At 35.4% G+C, this 20,238-nt stretch overlaps 1 protein-coding gene across 1 annotated transcript in view; it reads left to right on the top strand.

Annotated features, from left to right (window-relative positions):
* Window positions 1-20,238, top strand: part of MIS18BP1 (MIS18 binding protein 1) — a 48,204-nt gene that overhangs the window by 12,820 nt on the left and 15,146 nt on the right. The window contains exons 5-11 of the mRNA XM_054592350.1: window positions 45-175; window positions 4,982-5,069; window positions 6,610-6,767; window positions 9,247-9,398; window positions 9,814-9,913; window positions 11,964-12,828; window positions 19,332-19,507. Coding sequence (XP_054448325.1) covers window positions 45-175; window positions 4,982-5,069; window positions 6,610-6,767; window positions 9,247-9,398; window positions 9,814-9,913; window positions 11,964-12,828; window positions 19,332-19,507 — 1,670 coding nt within the window. The remainder of the gene's footprint in view (window positions 1-44; window positions 176-4,981; window positions 5,070-6,609; window positions 6,768-9,246; window positions 9,399-9,813; window positions 9,914-11,963; window positions 12,829-19,331; window positions 19,508-20,238) is intronic.

Here is a 20,238-nt window from a genome sequence, read left to right as displayed (position 1 = left end):
AATGTGAATATTTTGGCCTTAACTAAGCTATTTTTCCCTCCTAGAGACATCACTAATATATATTGGCACAGTAATGCAATTGTAGAACGGATTGAACAAAACAAACTTAGGACATTATCAGGCAACATTTATATATTAAAAGGAATGATAGATCGGATTTCCATGAAAGAAGCAGGTAATGACTGATTATTAATTAATTAATAAGTTATTTTAATAAATGAAGCAATTAATCATATTTTTAATACTAATATACATTTTTACTTTCAGTTGGGTGTTTTAAAGTTGTGACTCAACCATAATTAAAAATTAAAAGAATTGATCACACTACATAAAACTATTTGACAGTTTAAATAAGCCTAGTGATTTTTTTTAATTCAAGTGAAGTGTTTATTATTTGGTAAGAATTGCTTTATAAGAATGTAATTTAACTCTCTAGGTCCTCTTTTTGTTAAACCTGCCCAGCACAAACACAGTCTTGGCATTCTTGGCATAATCTAATTTTCTGTCTGAATATAACTGAAGAAAAAAAAATCTGACCAGGTCTACTTTAGGTTTATGATTATCAGCAACAAGTTACCTTAGTGCCTCTAGAATCCTACCACATTTCTCTCATTCATTCACACTCCCATGCTCCTTAATGACTACTTCATATTTTTACAAATCTCCAAGACCTCCTCCTTCCCTCACTCAGGTAGGGAAATGGGATGAGGAAGAAAGGGTATCTATCACCTGAGCAATAGGAACAATCAGAAGAGAACATCTTCTCATATCTACTCACCTGCTTGCATCTGGACCTCCTTTTGTATGGATGAACAGTTCATGTTTCTGTCTGTGTCAGCCTCTCCATTTATATGCTAGCTCCCATTTTCCCTTTTACTCAAAGATATCACAGCAATTATTCTCCCTTTTCCTGTCAAAAACAATCCCTCTTTTTTTTTTTTTAAGAGATCGATCCATCTTTTAACCACATTTCTTTCAACCACTATTGCTCTCAGCTATAGCAGAACAACTCAGAAGATTTGTTATATCTAATTCTTCTTGAGGTTTTTCCCATTTTCTTGAATTCTCTTTAATCATGCTTCAGTGCCCAATTCTTCATAGAAACAGCCCTTATCAAAGTCAGCAGTACCCCACATTGCTAAATCCATTATGAACTTGACACAGTTAATCATACCTAACGCCTTGAAACACTTTCTTAACTTGGCTTCTAGAATACCATATTCCAGTTTTCATGCCATTTTACTCCCTCTTCCTTCTTGGTTTCTTTGTTCATTTTTCATTTTCTTCTTTGCTTCTTAATAATGGAGTAGATTAGGGCTCTTTCTGCATCCCGTGCAGTACTGATTTCTTTTAGACTTTATATTTTGTCTATGTGGTGACAAGTGCCAAATTTGCATCTCTAACCAAGAATACTCATCTAGCCACTCAACTCAATTTCCATCTGTTCACTTGACATCTCCATTAGGATGTCTACAGCCGTCTTAAACGTAATACAGTCATGCATTGCTTAATCGCAGAGATTTGTTTTGAGAAATGCATTGTTAGGTGGTTTCATCATTGTGTGAACATTGTAGAGTGGACTTACACAAACCTAAATAATATAGTCTACTATACACCTAGGCTATACAGTACAGCCTATTGCTCCTTAGCTACACACCTATAGAGCATATTATTCTGCTGGATCCTGTAGGCAGTTGTAACACAGTGATAAGGATTTGTGTACCTAACCATAAAAAAAAAAGTATAGTAAAAATATGGTATAAAAGATAAAAATGGTAACCTGTGTAGATCACTTACCATGAATGGGGCTTGCATGGAAGTTGTTCTGGGTGAGTCAGTGAGGCAATAGTGAGTGAATGTGAAGACCTAGAACATTTATTGTACACTGCTGTAGACATTATAAATACAGTACACATAGGCTACACTAAGTTTATAAAAATATTTTTCTTTAATATTAAGCCATAGCTTACTGTAACTTTCTACCTCTATAAACTTTTTAATTTTTTAACTTTTTTATTTTATATATATTCATTGATTATGCTATTACAGTTGTCCCATTTTTTTTCTCCCCTTTATTCCCCTCCACCCTGTACCACTGCACCCCCACCCCACCCCAGTTCATGTCCATGGGTTATACGTATAAATTCTTTGGTTTCTCCATTTCCTGTACTATTCTTAACCTCCCCCTGCCTATTTTGTATCTACTATTTATGCTGCTTATTTCTTGTACCTTTCCCCCTCCCCTCTGTTTTTACTGTTCATAGTTTTTGATCTTTTTTCCCTTAGATAAGTCCCTTTAACATTTCATATAATAAGGGCTTGATGATGATGAACTCTTAACTTCACCTTTTCTAGGAAGCACTTTATCTGGCCTTCCATTCTAAATGATAGTTTTGCTTAATAGAGTAATCTTGGATATATGTCCTTGTGTTTTAGGACTTTGAACATTTCTTGCTAGCCCCTTCTTGCCTGCAAGGTTTCTTTGGAGAAATCAGTTGATAGTCTTATGGGAATTCCTTTGTAGGTAACTGTCTCCTTTTCTCTTGCTGCTTTTAAGATCCTCTCCTTATCTTTAATCTTGAGTAACTTAATTATGATGTACCTTGGTGTGTGCTTCCTTGGGTCTAACTTCTTTGGGATTCTCTGAGCTTCCTGTATCTCCTGGATGTCTATTTCCTTTGTCAGATTGCGGAAGTTTTCCTACATTATTTTTTTCAGATAAGTTTTCAGTTTCTTGCTCTTCCTCTTCTTCTGGCACCCCTATGATTCGGATGTTTGATTGTTTGAAGTTGTCCCAGAGGTTCCTAAGCCTTTCCTCATTCTTTTGAATTCTTCATTCTTCATTCTGTTCTAGTTGAATGTTTATCTCTTCCTTTTGCTCCAAATTGTTGATTTGAGTCCCGGTTTCCTTCCCTTTACTCTTGGTTCCCTGTATATTTTTCTTTTTTTCACTTTGCATGGCCTTCACTTTTTTCTCCATTTTGTGACCATACTCAACCAATTCAAGGAGCATCCAGGTTACCATTGTTTTGAACTGTGCATCTGATAGGTTGTCTCTCTGTTAATCACTTAGTTCTATTTTTGAAGCTTTGATCTGTTCTTTTATTTGGGCTGTATTTCTTTGTCCCAGCGTGCCTCTTAACATTGGAAGGGGCGGAGCCTTAGGTATTTGCCAGGGCAGGGCAACCCAGATCGCTGAATGGTGACAGTCTTTGGGGGAGGGTCTGAGAGGGAACAGTGCTGCTTTTTCGGCTCTCAGCAGGCTTTCAGTCACTTCCCCTGGCACCCACAAGCAGATTGGGCCCTTCTGGTGCTGATTCCTGGGTGGCTGGATTTGTGTATGTTCTAGGACCCCATGGGTCTCTCCAAAGGACTCCTGTGACCAGGAGTTTTTCCTGCCACTGCAACCCCCACAGTTTTTTTACAGCCAGACATTTTGAAGCTTTCTTTTCCTGCACTGCAACCCTGGATTGCGTGGTCTGTCTTCACTCCCCAGCTATTCCTCCAGTTTATCCACTTACAAATGTGGGACCGCCTGGTTCTCCAGCCACCGCCTTGCCATGGGTCCTCTTCCCTGGCTGCCCATCTCCACCCCTCCTACTGGTGTGGACGAATGTTTCTTTTTTAGCGCCTTGGTTGTTGGACTTCCACACAATACAAAAATTTAAAAATTTGTTTTTAAATTTGTTGTCCTTTTGGTTGTGCGAGGAGGCAAAGTGTAGCTACTTACGCCTCCATGTTGGCCCTAATTTTTTTGAACTTTGCAACTGTTTCTGCAATAAGAACTTAAAACCCAAACACATTGTACAGCTGTACAAAAATCTTTTTATCCTTCTTCCGTATTAATAGCTGTAAGTAATACATTCATTGTGAAATCATGATGCTACATGGTCAGTAGGTGATACAAATTTTTCAGCTCCATTATGATCTAATGGGACCACCTTCATATATGCAGTCCATTGTTGACTGAAAATCCTTATGCAGTGCATGACTATATATCCAAAACCTGATCTTCTCCCTTAAATCTGCTTAGCCTACAGTCTTCCCCGTCTTTCCATGCTTCCAGTGGCTAGACAGAATCCTCAGAGACATCCTTAAATCCTGAATTTCTCTCATACCCACACCTCTAGTGTGTCAGTACATCCTATTGGCATTATCGCCATAATACATCTGGAACCTAGGCTTCTGCTGGCCACTGTAGTCCAGACTTCCCTCTTGTTTTGTCTGAATCATTGCAGTAATCTCCTTACTGGTTTCATTGTTTCTCCTCTTGTACTTCCACAGACTCTTTTCAAAGTAGCAGCTATTACAGTGTTGTTAAAGTCAATTCCTGTGGCCCCTTTGGTCATAACATTTGCATAGCTCTCCTCTCACCCAAAGTAAAAGACTGGGTCTATAAAATGCTTCCAAGGCCTTGTATCCTATGCTCCTCCACTGCTTGTGTTGCCCATCTGAGTAGCCTTCTAGTATTAGCCTCTCTTCACTCCACCTTAACTAGGCTAATCTCTTTATTCTGTAAGTAGACCAAGCACAGTCTTGCCTCATAGCCTTTTGTTTTGTTCTCTCTGCTTCCAGTGTTTTAACTCCTTATTGCCACATGGTTTACTACAAGTCCTTCAGAGCTTTACTCAAATGATGCCATTTCAGTGAGAACATCTGTGACTATCCTTTTTTAAAATGCCATGTGAATGAACACACTGGTACCCGTATTCCCCCTTAACTGCATAGTTTTTCTCTATAGCATCAATGACCATCTAACAAGATACTTTACATACTGATTTGTTTTCTGTTTCACACTAGAAGGCAAGTTCCATGAAGGCAGGGAATTTTGATTATTTTGTTAATTGCTGAATCCTCAGTATCTTCAACAGTTCCTGGCACATAGTAAACAATAAGTATATATTTTTTGAATGATTTAATAATTGACATCTCTTTAAAATTCTAGGTTTTTAGATAATTTTGTTTGTTTATCGTTAAATAGGATATCCAAATTATCTCATAAGGAAGTTTATGTTTGGCTTTCCAGAAAATTGGAAAGAGCACATTGATAATTTTCTAGAACAATTAAGGTAAAGTACTTTTTAACTTTTCAAAAAGACAACTTTATTGAAGGATAATTTTCATTTGATAAAATGCACCCATTTTAGGTATACAATTTAATGAGCTTTTAAAAATGTATATACTCTCATAACCAGTGTAAAGTAGTTTAATTTCTTTTTATAGAAATGCCAGTTTTGAAGCTCTCTTTCATCTTAGACTTTCAGAAGGCAGTAATACTCTACTAGAATTTCTGTCATGTGGAAATCTAAGAGGAAAATAAAACCAGGACATTTCAAAGAGTCGTCCTTAGTCTACCCTTTAAGAGTCAACTAACACAAGTCTGAATGAAGTTCTTGGTCTTTTTTCTTTCATTCATTCACTCTGTAGTTACTGTATGGGCATGGGGAAAACAAAGAAGAATTTGATTAATTCTTGCCCTTAAGGAACTTATAGGGGATAGATTGATATAAGTTTATTAATCACAATGCAGTGTAAGAACTTATAACAGGGGTTGGCATTTTTCTGTAAGGAGCCAGATAGTGTTTTTGTGGGCATGCTTCCTCTATTGCAACTACTCAGCTCTTTTTAGAGGAAAAACAACCATAGACAGTACTTGAATGAATGTGGCTGGCTGTGTTTCTGTAAACTTTATGTATAAAAATAAGCAACTGAGCCCTGGCTGGTAGCTCAGTTGGTTAGGGCATTGTTCCGATATGCAGAAGTTGCGGGTTTAATTTCCAGTCAGGACACGTAAAAGAATCAACCAATGAATGCATAAATATGTGGGTCAACAAATCAGGGTGTGTGTGTGTCTCTCTCTCTCCCCCTCTCCCTCCCTCCCCCTCCTTTCTCCCTCTAAAAATAAACACCAGAATAAGCAACTGATGGGATTTGTCTTATAATTTTCTTATAAAACAGCTGAAGTAGGAAATACAAAAGCCTGGAGTAGGAAGCACTTACAAGGTTATATTGGAATCTTTTGACTTACAATATTATACTTGAGTTTTTGTGGGAAAAGGTGTGGAAGCCATAAAGGTTTAAATAATGTGATATCAAAATAATCTTTACTGCAGTGAAGAAAGCTTCACGTGAAGGAATCTTCCCCTCCCCCACCCTGCCCTTTCTTTCTTGTTTTTTTCTTTTATAGGTATAGGGTTAGTGTTAAAGGTTAGGTTAGGGTTTGGGTTGAGTTTAAAATTAGGGTTTGCTTTAGGATTAGGTATAGAGTTAGGGATAAAAAGTTTAGGATTAGGGTCTTTGGTTTAGGGGTAGGTTTAATTAAGGTTTGATTTAGAGGTAGGGTTAGGGTGATGGCTTCAGTTAGGGGTTAGGTTTAGAATTAATTTTATGGGTAGATTTAGGGTAAAGGTTAGTATTAAATTTAAAATTAGGAAAAATGTTAGAGTTATAGTTAGGGTTGGTATGTTATAGTTAGGGTTATGGTCAGGGTTAGTGTTATATTTGGGGTTGATGTTAGGTATAGGAGAATTTCATTTATTTGTGGGTTTATTTTTTTGTTTGTTTTCACTTTTTTGAGATCTGTAGAGGAAAAATACTCTATGTTTTTAGGGCTTGTGAAAAGAAAAAGAGAAAGGCCAGACAAAAACAGAAAAGTGGAAGATTTGTCCCTGACATAGGAAATTCAATGAAAAACGATGCAGGAGAAAAACAAACAAACGTCCTCCAAAGAACCAGCACCACTTATGACCTTGATTGTAGTCATTTGGGTATGTTTGCTCTTTTCTTCTCTGTTGGTATAGTGATGTGTTCTTACATGAGCCCCACACTGTTTAATTGTTTACAATGCATATAGTATCGAGTTCTCATAAAATTGCTGCTTTTCCACTAGTTGAGGAGAAACTACAAAGCAGATAATTCATAGTCATCATTCAGCTTACATCATTAAATATTATCTTTTAATTAATCAGACTACCAAGAACGCTGATAAATGTATCAGTGAGATAATTGTTCTTTTGGTTTCCTAGAGTCAAGGTATTTAGGTTGCCAGCCTACCTCACACCTATATTAAAGATGCCTACATATTTTTATTAAATTTCATTCCTGTTCATAGACAAAACCAGTTTGTTTTTATGGAGGAAATGGTATGTGTTTTTGAGTGGCCATTGCTATAAAGGTAGCTGGCAAAACTGTTCTGTTTTCTTTTTGCCAAAATTATAATTTGCCTCACATCCCAAACCTCCCCCATCCCCCTATTAAAAAGCATGAACATGAATTAACTTACTGCCTTTTCTAGATAATAAAGATGAGTAAAAGTTACTAGAATCTGTTGTATAAATTTCTGCTGATTCTACTGTGACCTGGTAACAAAGAGCTTTCCAGAACTTCCAGAGCTCAGGATTTCTTCCACCAAAAACATGGTACCATACTGGATATGTCAGTCCTCCATCCCACTGTACCCCACTTCCCTGTGTCTGTAGCACCCCACTCCCTTTGAAACTTTGCTTATCCTTTCTAATACAGACAAAGGAATGGATTAAATATGAAGATGACTACTTGCTCAGAACTAGCTAAAATTTACTCTTTATTGTTGCTCCAGTTCCTTCTCATCCTTTCCTCATTTTATCAAAAGTCATCCGATTGCCTTTAGACATACTGCTTGTTGTCATTGGTAGACCATCTTCAGTATTCTGGAGTTGTGGGGCTGAAACAACTGCTGTGTGTTTTTTAGTCTTAGATCTTAACATCTCTCTACCCCATCCGTCCTTTCTCTTAGAGCAGTGCTTTTAAGGAATTTTGCTAAATTGTGAAAGTTACTGGTAAAATGTTTGAGGATATAAATGTAAAATACTAAAGTTTGGTAAACTATTTTATATGCCAACTGTGTCCATAGGAAAATCACTTAAATATTTTTAAAGCACATTACATGAGTCTTGATCCATGTTAGCTGTTAGCTACTTAGAGATGAATAAGGTGAGATAGATGCCTCCCCTTTGGGAAGCTCAAGCTAGGGGTAAATGTTACTGCCCTCTGTTTTGGATATATCGTTTTTATAGTGTGGTTTGCTAAATCTTTGTTTTATGAAACTGTTAAGACATTGTCCTCATGTTATATACATAAGTTATTTTGAGTGGTGGTGGTTAGTTTTGTTATTGTACTTATTATCATTATTGTTATACTTTTCATGAGAAAAATTACTGAAATAAAACAAAACCACTTCTAACATTAAACAGCTAAAGTTATGCAAAGGCACCAACCAACTTAAGATGATGTGATTGTATATATTTTAGTGATTTACCCAAAATGGGGTTTTGCATATTTAGTGCTATAATATGTATGTCATAGCATTGCTATTAATTTATCTCTGTTATACTTAACCAGAGTATATTATAAGAGATCAACCTCCTTTACTATACTGTAATAATCTCAAGAGCAAAGACCATCCATTATATGTCTTCAAGTACAGCTTCTAGAATACTAAAAATGTTTTCATAGTTTTATGAGTCCTTTTTAATTTGTCTAGAATCTCAGCTCAATAACTGTTAAGCCTATACTATATCCTTTATAATTCGGTTTTGCTTAAAATTTTAATTAGCATGGATTTAGTTATATATTGGTGTACATAAACTAACTGAAACATAAGCATTCAATATACATGAAGAAATACAAGGGAAATAAACTTACTAGCTTTCTGTTTAGTTGATACAGAGTTAGGTTGAACAGGAATTTATTTACAAAATATTTTAACGTTTCTGTTTTGCCTTTAGGTGTGACAAAGGAGATCCAAAGTAGATAGTAATGAATCATATGGCTGTCTGGTTTTTTTTTTAAGAAAATAAAAGTAATTTAAATAAAATATTGCCCTATGTAGAGTGATTCTGTTCAGATAAAATGGCTTTATATCAGCCCCAGCCGGTGTGGCTCAGGATTGAGTGCCAGCTTGCAAACCAAGAGGGTTACTGATTCAATTCCCAGTCAGGACACATGCCTAGACTGTGGGCCAGATCTCCAGTTGGGGGCATGGGAGAGGCAACCACATATTGATGTTTCTCTCCCTCTCCTCCCTCCCTTCCCCTCTGTCTAAAAATAAATGAACAATCTTTTTTAAAAATTGCTTTATATCATAATCAAATTTAACAAGTATTTATGACGTTGCATTACACAGATTTTTTTCAAAGTGAATTCTTTAATGTGGGAAGACATCTTTTACATAATCATCTACTGAAATCTCCATCTTTATACTCGTAGAACTGAAGAATAATAAGCACAGTAAGTTGCCAGGAGCTACAGAATTAAATATTTGCCAAAGTTATCACCAAAATAAACCACCATTGAGGTTCTCACATGACCAAATAGATGATACTGTTCGAAATGAAGGGGAATATAACTTACCTAATCAGGTAAGCTTTTACTGTACACTGTACAGAGGTGATGTATACTACAGAAATTGTGAGTTCTGTTTGTTAAGTATCACTTTTCATTAATTTTGACACTGTAGGTAAATGTAGGTCTTGATAATTTGTTTTCCCAGTGTCTCATTGGAAAAATGTAGGCAACAATAACAAAAATTTTAGCTCTTAGAGTAAGGCTTAAATAAAATATATATGTATATACATATGTAAGCACTTTTCAAATGACATTATTAAATCAGTAAAGGAAATATGTGAGAATGTCAGTACTCACATATTCAGAGCTTGAGCTCTGAATGCCTCCACTAATGAAATTTGTATACTTGATACAATACTGTGAAAATGCTTAAGGTCATGTTTATAGGTAGTACCTGTTATAGTAAAAAGTTATCTTTTGATTTTGAAGGAATTGGTTGGGAAAAAAGAATGTAAAAAGTTGTCTTCAAAGAAACTCAAAAATTGTGAAAGAAGAACAAATGAAAAGATAATTAAAAGTCAGAAGCAAGGTAATATGTCTTTGTTGGTTTTGTAATAAGTAGAAAGCTACTATTTGACATTTTTTAATATAATAAAAGTAATCTCATAAATTTCCAAATCTAAAATGGTAGAACAACTATTTATTTCAATGCTATTTCAGTGGTTATAAATGTTAGGTGTTACTGTTTCACAGAAAATGATGTACATAATAAAATATTCATTACTTTAAATACTACATTCAGTTATAGGTTTGCCTCCTTTAATCTGGATATCTTTAAATAATTTTGTAAAACACAAAATATATCATTTTAAATATGCATTTAATATGTTTAAAGACTGAATCCTTTTATGAAATTGGTAATAAACCATAAATTAGTTTTGTGTAACTGTGCTTTTTAGAGTGATTTCATTAAAATCCTGCATACCAGAATGTATAGACCCTTTTCTCTATGCATTAGCAACCTTATAATTTCATGTTGAGTTAAATCCGTCAGCTTAATAACATTTTTTGTATGTTGTTATGAAATTAAGAAAAATGTTTTGGTCAAAATTAGAAAGTTTGCAATTGAGCATTTGAATCATATTTTTGTGAATAATTAGAAGAAACATTCTAGTCATAATGTGAAGATATATGATTCCATTAAGAAGTCTTGTAGAAACTTCTTGATTTTGATTAGTACCACTTCATGAATTACAATGTTCTTTTCTTTTTGTCATTCATCTTTAAAATATCACATAATATGTGTTGGTTGTTGACAGTATATCACTATGATGATTGGTGTCATTTACAATTTGTATCTATCTCTAATTACAATTGGATAATTTAAAGTCAGAAATTAAATTAGTTTGGCTTCTGGCTTCTTAAGTTTTAGATTTGAGAATTTACCTCATTTTAATTTGCTCTAACTAGTGACACTAGTGCAAGTCTATAGTAAAGACTTGCAGGTTCCATTTGGTTGGTATGCCATGATGATTCAGAGGTTTTAGGGATTCAGCAAAAGAGTGTCTTTATGTCTACCACCAGGGATGAGAATGAGGCCGTGCAGATGGAGTTCCATGTTCTCCTCATTCCCTCCTTAGCTAATACAGCTTCTATTTCATGGATTACATACCTAGTAAGGTTTTAGCAACCCTATTCGTTTTCTTATGTCTTTTAAATACTTTAGCTCCAAAGAGTTGATTTAATAAATATTTATTTAGCATCTACTGTATACATGAAAGACTCTGAACTAGCACCAGCTGGAAAAAAAACCCAAAAATGAAAACAAAGTATATTAAGTGTTTTTTTTAAGATTTTATTAATTTTTAGAGATAGGGGAAGAGAGGGAGAAAGACAGGGAGAGAAACATTGTGTGGTTGCTTCTCACGTGCCCCCTACTGGGGACCTGGCCTGCAACCCAGGCATGTGCCCTGACTGGGAATCACACCAGCAACCCTTTGGTTCATAGGCCAGCACTCAATCCACTGAACCACATCAGCCAGGGCTAATTAAGTTATGTGTTGTTTTTTTTTCCCCCAGTCTAGTTGAAAGACTAAGTGTAATTACATGCAAGGCACATTGTAAAACATGGCAATATTTAAAAGTATTCTGGAAATTTGAAAGAGCTTTCATTCAGTTGAGGTAATTGGGACAGTTTGTGTACTAGATAAGTTAGAGAACAGAATTGAAGCAGGTAGTGATTTGGTTTATAAATGAGTGAAGGGAACTTTCCAGGTAGAGTGAAGGTTGAGAATTTTAAAAATTTGAGAAAACAGTGGTCTCACAGACACAGAATATTATTCAGATGTGAGTACAACAAGAGAATAGAACTATATGGAAAGGCAGGTGGAGGAGCTTATATGCACAATAAGTAGACCGTTAGAAGTCATGGACAAGTTGGTATAAAAATAGTATGTTTACAGTCGAAGGGGTAGTGATCTAAACAGATCCATGCTTCAGGAAGATTCATATGACAGTAGTGTAGACAGTGGAGTTTATGGGATAAAACAGTATATTTTATTTGTGAAAATAGTTTTTCTATATTTTGTTTGTAGCTAATTTGAGATTTTAATCTTTGGTTTTGTTTTACGAAATTAAAGAGGGATCCGAAGAATCGAATGTATCCATTGACATTATCATCTCAAGGGAATCACCTTTCTCAAACAAAGAAAGAAAATATATGTCTGCTAATCAGAAGGAAGCTTATGTTGTAGTAACACCACTTAAATCTAAAAATGTGATAGAGCAAAAATGCATGAAATACAATGTGTCCTCTAGTACCATTAAAGCAGTAACAGATTTTGTAGTGCCTAACCTTCAGAAAGAAAGTGGATCAGACTTAAATGAAAATACACGTCCCATCAGTAAGCCCAGAAAAACTTCCAAAAATGCATTTGAGTGTGGTGCAGGTTATGAAAGTAGAAACAAGGAAGATAGCATTGAACGTGATATACTCACTGTCAACCAGAGAATAAAAATACCTAGTTCTAAAAAGAAACAAACGGTCACTTCTGACTTTAAGAAAAATACAACATTGTTATCAAAATTGAAGAAAATTGAAAATCAAGTAACTGTGTCATTTAGCAAGCATCAGTGCTCAGATTTGTCTGCTGACAAGAGTGAAACAGAAAAGAAAATTAGAACAAGAGCTGTGAATATTGAGGAAACCAAAGCAAGCAGCACCAAAGAAAAGGTAGTTCACCAGAGAAAAAGTAGAAGGAATACCACAGAGAAAATCCCAGTGATTTCTGAATCTGAAACTGAAGAAAGTGAAAATGAATTTCATATCAAAAAAAAGAAAGCTAGATGTTCTGCTAAAAAAAATCCTCAGAAATCTGGTATTGGGAGTGAGTTTCCAATTACTGACACAATGAGATCCAAGATGAAGAATCATTCCTTAGAATGTTTACCTGGTTTAACTCAGGATGAGGAATGGAATGAGAAGGAAATACAGAAGCTTCATTGGTAAGTAGATATGATTCTGAAATATCTAGAGTGGCCACAGATTAGTTGAAGACATAAAGAACTCCAATGAGGGACTAATTTAATGATTAGAAATCATTAAGTGGGATATGTAATCCAAAAACATGTGGAGAGGAATTACAATTTATGCCGAGAACAGAGGAAAAATATAGATAACTGTCAACTAGATGATACTTTGTGGCCCTTTACATAGCCTACATATGAGGAAAGTAAGTGAACTTCTTTTTGTTCCCATTAGTATTTCAAGCACACCCCTCCCCCCACCCACCTATCTACCAAAGAAAGGTAATTATGAGGGGATGGATGTTAATTAACTTGATTGTGGCAATTACACAATGTGTGTGTATCTCAAATTATCATGTGTAGACTTTATATAACTTCACTTGTCGATTATACATCAATAAAGCTGGGAAAAATATTTCAACACAGCTGCACATTTTAAATATTTTATAATTAAATTACTGTTATAAAACCTTCAAACTTAGAGATTTTTTAATAGTTTTCCCCCCACCCCACATTTATAAAGAAAATATTCTCAAAGATTTCCAAGGTTTCATAGTTAGTGCTGCTGATAACTGGATTTGGCTACATAGACCTGACAAGCAATATCAGCAGTCTAGTAGTATTTAGAAGCCAGATCATAGTTGAGCAGTGAAGAGTGAACAGAAGACTAAAGACAACTTAGGTGTTGTCCAACACAAGAGATTTGGCAATGATAGGGAACCAAAAAATGCATAGGTAATAGAAGAGAGTGTGAGGATAAGGGAAGACATATGTTTGGTTGCTTGCGTAATTTGTAAGATGGCTCATGCTACAGTATGGTGGTTTGCTGATTGAAGTGATCTAGCAGAAAGAAAGGAAGATATGATTGATAAAACAGATAAGGATAGCCCTGACTGATATGGCTCAATTGGTTGGGGGTCATCCCACAAAGCAAAAGATCGCCAGTTCAGTTCCTGGTTAGAGCACATGTCTGAATTGCGGGTTTGATCCACAGTTGGTAAGGGTGTGAATGAGAAGCAACTGATTTATGTTTCTCTCCTTCTCTTTCTCCCTTCCTCTCTCCCTAAAAATAAATAAATGAAATCTTTTAAAAAAGAGAGAAAGATAACATAGAAACATGCCACATTCAGTGTTCCATTCCTTTGTGTAACTCTGAATCTTACAACATTTAGAATTCATTTTCAAATCTGCCTTCCTGGAATTCTCCTCTTAATGCATCTCTATGCTACTATATGTATTCTTCTTTTTTCATTTGCCTTAATGTTCCTTCTCTTTCTTTAGGCAGAGAAGGTAATCTTCATTTTTATTCTCCAGAGTTTTTGGTTTGGCTGCTTTCTTTTTTCTCAGTGATCTTTTCCTCCCAAAATTCTAACTACTTTCTTTGTATAGGGATTTCCAAATCCATGTCTTTGATCCTGAATTCTTGTATTTAGGTTTGTATTTCCCTTTGCTTGCTGGAAAACTATACATAAGTTTCACCTACATCTCTAAATATATCAAAAACCAAATTTATTTCCCCTGCTTGTACACTCTGCATGACATTTTTATTTCTGAAAAATATCATTCTTTTGGTCAACTAAGTTTGAACTCTTTATCATTATTGAGTTTTTTAATACTCAGTAGATTCTCAGGGAGCTATAGATTCTTCCACAGGGTCATTCCATCTGCACCTTTTTTCTGAGACTACTCTTTTTCAGATCTTTAATGCCTTTTGCCTAAACTATGGAAGTAGCCTTGTATTTGTACTTTGTTCTTCTAATCTGTGTAATCTGAGTAAAACATCTCCAGATTAGTTTTAATGTATAGTTGTGATTCTGAAAGATCAAAAACCTTCAGTGCATTCTTACTAATCCTCAAATTATATGGAGATTCTTCTGTCTTGCATTATAGCATATAATAATACTGATCTCAGTTATTCTTTCCAGCATATCCTCCACTGTTATCTTATAATAAAAGGTTCTCAACCTTTGCTGTATATTTAGATCATCTAAGGAGAATTTTAATGCTTGAACTACAGAGATTACAGTTCCCAGTGAGATGGAGTAAGCATACTACATGCATGCTCTTGCTTCTACTATGTAGCTGTAAAACCTGGACAGAATGCATACAGAAGCTTTTTGTTCACTATGGAAGATAAATAGTAGCAGGTCAAGTGGGGAAGACTAAAATTTAAGTACTACCAAACTGGCAGTGGATTTCCAGCTTTTCTCTGGTATCCCCCAAACTAAACCCAAGGCTGCCTAACACCTGGAAGTGGGCACTGGGGCACAACAAAGAGTTAAGAGAAGCTCTCCAGTTCTCGCTTGAGCAAGAGAAGGGATTACTAATACTCAGAAACAGTGGAGGAAATTCCCCAGTTCTCTTTTCTTTTTCCCCTTTCTCTTACACCCCAGTTCCATGCAGTCCTGCAGGGATGAAAATCACAGCAGCAAGTGGGGCCCACACATACCTAAAACTCTGAAAGTGGGGGACCTTCCTCTCCAGTCAAAGAAGTAGAAATACCAAGAGAATGAGGCAAATTGCATTCTGTTTTTCTTTTTCTCTTCTCTGTTTGACACTGGAGAAAGATTCAGTTGTAAGAAGTATGCAGCAAAGCTAGGTAACAAAAGCCCTCAGCTTTCTGCCAGAGAACCAAAAACAGGAACCCCAAGGAACCTGTTGCAGAGAGGGAGGAACTAGCTAAAAACCCTATAAAACTTAATGAATGTTGGGCTCGCCCCTGAGAAAGGTGGAGTGGCTATATATACTATTACCTGTGAGGGACTTCAGTAAGAAGAAAATTATCAGGGATAAAGAAGTACTTTACAGAATAATAAAAGTGTCAGTTCACCAGGAAGATGTAACAATCTTCAATGTGTATGCACCTAACAGCAAACCTCAAAATACAAAAGTCAAAATCTGACAAGTAAAAAGAAAGGACAGAAATGAAAATATAAGCAAATCCACAATTACAGTGGGAAACTTAAGTGCTCTTAGTGATGGAAAGAACTATTAGATGGAAAATTACCAAGAGTATAGAAGAACTGAACAATACCATCAACCAACTATTTAATAGATGTTTATGGAATAGTCCACCCACTAATGGAGGGCAGAATATGTTATTTCCAAGGGTAGGTGGACCATTCATCTAGATAGAACATGTTTGCTAGGTCATAAAACACCTTAAAATAACTGACATCAAAAAATGAATAACTGACATCACCCTGTCCAGGTGGCTCAGTTGGTTGAAGTGTTGTCCCATACACCAAAAGGTTGAGATTCAGTTCCTGGCCAGGGCATAAACCTAGGTTTCAAGTTTCTCTCTCACATCTCTCTCTCTCTCTCTCTCTCTCTCTCTCTCTCTCTCTCTCACACACACACACACATATACACACACACCCACCCAAAATCAACACACACACACACACACACCCCCAAAATCAATAAACATATCCTTGGGTAGGGATTTAAATAAGAAAATAGTTGACAAAGTGTGTTTTCTGGCCATAATTGAATTAAAACTACAAATCAATGAAAGATAACGGAATTTTCCAAGTGGTTGAAAATTAAAAAGCACACTATAAAAACCTATGAATCGAAAAAGTTTTAGCCCTAGCTGGTGTAGCTCAGTGGGTTGAGTGCTGGCCTGCAAACCAAAGGGTCACTGGTTCGATTCCCAGTCTAGGGCACATGCCTGGGTTGCAGGCCAGGTCCCCAGTAGGGTACATCAAGAGGGAACCACACGTTGATGTTTCTTTCCCTCTCTTTCTACCTCCCCTCCCCTCTCCCTTAAAAATAAAATCTTTTAAATAAAAGTTTTAAGGGAAAATATTCTAAACTGAACAAAAATGAAAATATATCAAAATTTGCAGTGTACTCCAGAAATTTATAACTTTATGGGGTGGTTTTACTGAGCTCACCTCTCTTCCTGGTTTCCATGGTACTTTCTGCATAAATTAATTTGGAACATTTTTGGTGAATGGATTACTGAGTAATGAAACAGAAGAACTATTAATGCTTGTAACAACTTGAATGAATTTCTAAGACATTAGGCTGAGTGAAAAAAGCCAGCACAAAAGGCAGCATGCTATATGCTCCCATTTATATGAAGTCTTGGAAGAGACAACTGAAAAGAAAACAGATTGAGAATTGGCAGTTGTTACAGTGGTGGATGACAACAAATGGGTAGGTAGCACTAGGGATTTTTATCAAAGCTCTGACCTGCAGACATTCCTTTGTAATTTACCATACTATAAATGTAAACTATAATATTTTTCATTCCTTAACTATATGTCTTGTTTCCTCATCTTCATTTCTTTGCCAATATAGTTGCCTCATTTTCACCTGTTATATTCTTAATCCCATTAGCTTTTATCTCATGTTACCTCCTTGTCATTATCTATATCTACCACCCCCTCAGATATAATGCCTCTTTCTCAAAAATGCAACGCATTGCCACCCCTGACCTACTAAATCTTCAGGGGTAGAGCCTATGAATTTGTTTATTTTACTTGTTTGCTTTTTGCTTCCTTGTATTTTTGCTACAAGCTCCTCAAGTGATTCTTGGTTGCAGCCCAAGAATCTGCATAGTAAGCCATATCATGCATAATCACTGTAATCACTGTAAGAAGTTTATGAGAATATATTTCAGGGAAATCTGACTTAGCTCAAACAGATACTTGAACTAAGATCTAAAAGATAAGAATTATTTAAGCCCAAGATTCATTTTGGATAGAATAGTATGTAAAAGTAGAAAGAAAGAGCATATTTAGAAACATTAAAAGAAGGCCAAAATAACCTGAGTATAGAAAGTGAGGGGAAAACAGTACAGGATGAGACTGGACAACCAGGCAAGAACAATGTAAGTTGTATTAAGTGTTTTGGTTTTTATGTTAAGAATAATGAAGTGAGTTTTAAGTAGGACCAGAGTGATATGATTAAATTTGTCTTTTAAAATTATCTGAGAGGAACCCTGGCTGTTATGGCCTAGTGCCGGCCTGCAAACCAAAGGGTCGCTGGTTCGATTCCTGGTCAGGGCATATGCCTGCGTTGCAGGCCAGTTCCCCAGTAGGGGATGCATGAGAGGCGACCACACAATGATGTTTTTCTGTCCTTCCTTTCTCTTCTCCAAAAATAAATAAAATCTTAAAAAAATAAAATTATCTGGAGACTGTTATTTACAGACTAGTTTATTTAAATAAATTGAGTATTTTAAATATGACAAAAAAGTCTTTTTAGGCAGTTCTAGACTTGAAAATTAGCTGTATACACAAATAGGGAAGCTTGTGCCCCCAGATCTCCTTAATTTTCCACTTTAGAACACATATGGAATGATTAATAATGCAAAAGAGATCATTCATTAACAGTATATAATACCCATAAGTATTTGTTCTTTTCTGTGTGGAGTGCATGGTATCCTGTAGTCAGCTGGTATCCCATTCACAAGAGCTGATTTCTTGAATTTTCAGGAATCATATAAATTTATTTAACAGTCATTAAAAATTAAAAATTTTACTAAAAATACTCTGAACTCATTACTTCCTAATTATTTTAGTACATTGTATTATTATGAATACCCCTAAGGTTCTTTACATCTATTGTACCTGCATGGTGGAAATTCCATATAATGGTGTACCATAGCATATTTTTTATTCATCATTCAGTGACATCACATTGATAGCTAGAAGTCAGCCACATTAGCAGTATTTACAAGATGGAAATTTTCAAACACCGAAAAGGACTTCTTAACCCCAAAGAGCTGGTTAAAAATTTATCAGTATAACACTGTATTAATTTAATTGGTGAGTTAAATAGACCTTTACAGGCTGAACTGTCAGTCTAACCACAATATATAAAATCTGTTTTGGGAGAGTGGTCATGTAGTACAATATGCGTACCAAGTTCTAAATAATCATTTACAAATGAACTTTCAGAATGTATCTCATTTGTTAAATTGAAGAACTACCTTATATTGACTTAGCTTTTTTCTATTTTGGTTTTCATTTCCTTCAAGTATTATATCTAAAATACTCTGTTCTGTAAAATATAATACTATAATAAAAGCAAGCATAATATTTTTTTAATGAGTTTATAACCTGAAATATATATGACCTAAGATCTCATCTCCCAATACATTTTAGCACCTAGTATTTGAGCAACAATGTAGAAAACTTAGTCATGCTAGAGCACCCCAAAAGATCAAATAATTGATTAATAGGACTTAGGAAAACATGTCTTAAGACTGGGAATGATTTTTCAGGTTAGATTACAACAAAATAGAATGCATCTACTAAATATGTTAAATTACATCTTCATATTTTAAGCACTAGTGTAAGTTACTGAGTATAGGGAGTAGTATCTTCTTTCTAAATAGGTACCTGTGGAATGATTTTGGAAAGATTCCTTTAGCTTAGTAAGTCTTGTTGATTTAGTGGTATGCGTTCAGGAGATTATTTTTATTTATTTGAATTTCTTATTCTTTAACCGGTTTTGGTCTTCCATAGTGCTTGTGCATCTCTTCCTAAGCACAAACCTGGTTTCTGGTCAGACGTAGCTATGGCTGTAGGTTCTCGTTCTGCTGAAGAATGCCAGAGGAAATACATGGAAGATTCCCAAGGAAATGGATCTCAGAAACATGTGACTAAGAAAAAGCCAGTCAATCCCAAAGGCCAAAAAAATGGTAATCTTTGTAGTAAATAGAATTTGCTAATTCTCGTATCTGTTTCTAATCACTCACTAGATGTATTTTATATTTACCCATGTGTCTTATTATAAGATGTCTTCTTAAAATTTTAAAGCTGGAAAGAACTCCAAAGGTTGGCTGAAATCCTACCTAGTTAATTCCATCAGTATTAGCTTTAGCAACCTTGTGGTTTGAGTTCTAGGAAATCTGCAGTTGGATCCAGAGATTATATTGTCTGGGTTATTGTTCTTAGGGTCTAATTTAATTTGAGGTCACTTGGATAGGGTCCCCTAGTAATTCATAAGAAAATGCAGAATAAATTTAGTTTTCATGGCAGGAGTACACACTTCTGCCCAAGGTTTATGCCAGAGAAGTCCTATATTAAGCTTTAGGGAGTAGTCAGTATCCCTGTCCTACTTGAATGAGATTTATATTTTAGCAAAATCAATGAAGTAGTCATCAGTAAGAGGAGTGTGAGAGGTAATCTTTCTCATGAAGATAAAGACCTTTCAAAATACCCTGCTTAATCTTACATGTATTTTCTTCATGAGTAACTTGTTGGCCAATCGTACTGTACCAATCCCAGTGTAGAAAGGAACATTTGTTATATAGGAAGCTTATAAATATTAATAATAGAGGCCAAGTTTATTTAATCTGAATACACAATTTATATTTTTACAAAGTTTGTTAACTTTAGCACAGTTACTCTAAATGACCAAATTCTTACC

The sequence above is a fragment of the Pteronotus mesoamericanus genome, unplaced genomic scaffold (assembly GCF_021234165.1).
Source record: "Pteronotus mesoamericanus isolate MK-2021 breed Mesoamerican mustached bat unplaced genomic scaffold, CSHL_Meso_final contig_100, whole genome shotgun sequence".
NCBI lineage: Eukaryota > Metazoa > Chordata > Mammalia > Chiroptera > Mormoopidae > Pteronotus > Pteronotus mesoamericanus.
This window is presented reverse-complemented; position numbering and strand designations above follow the sequence as displayed.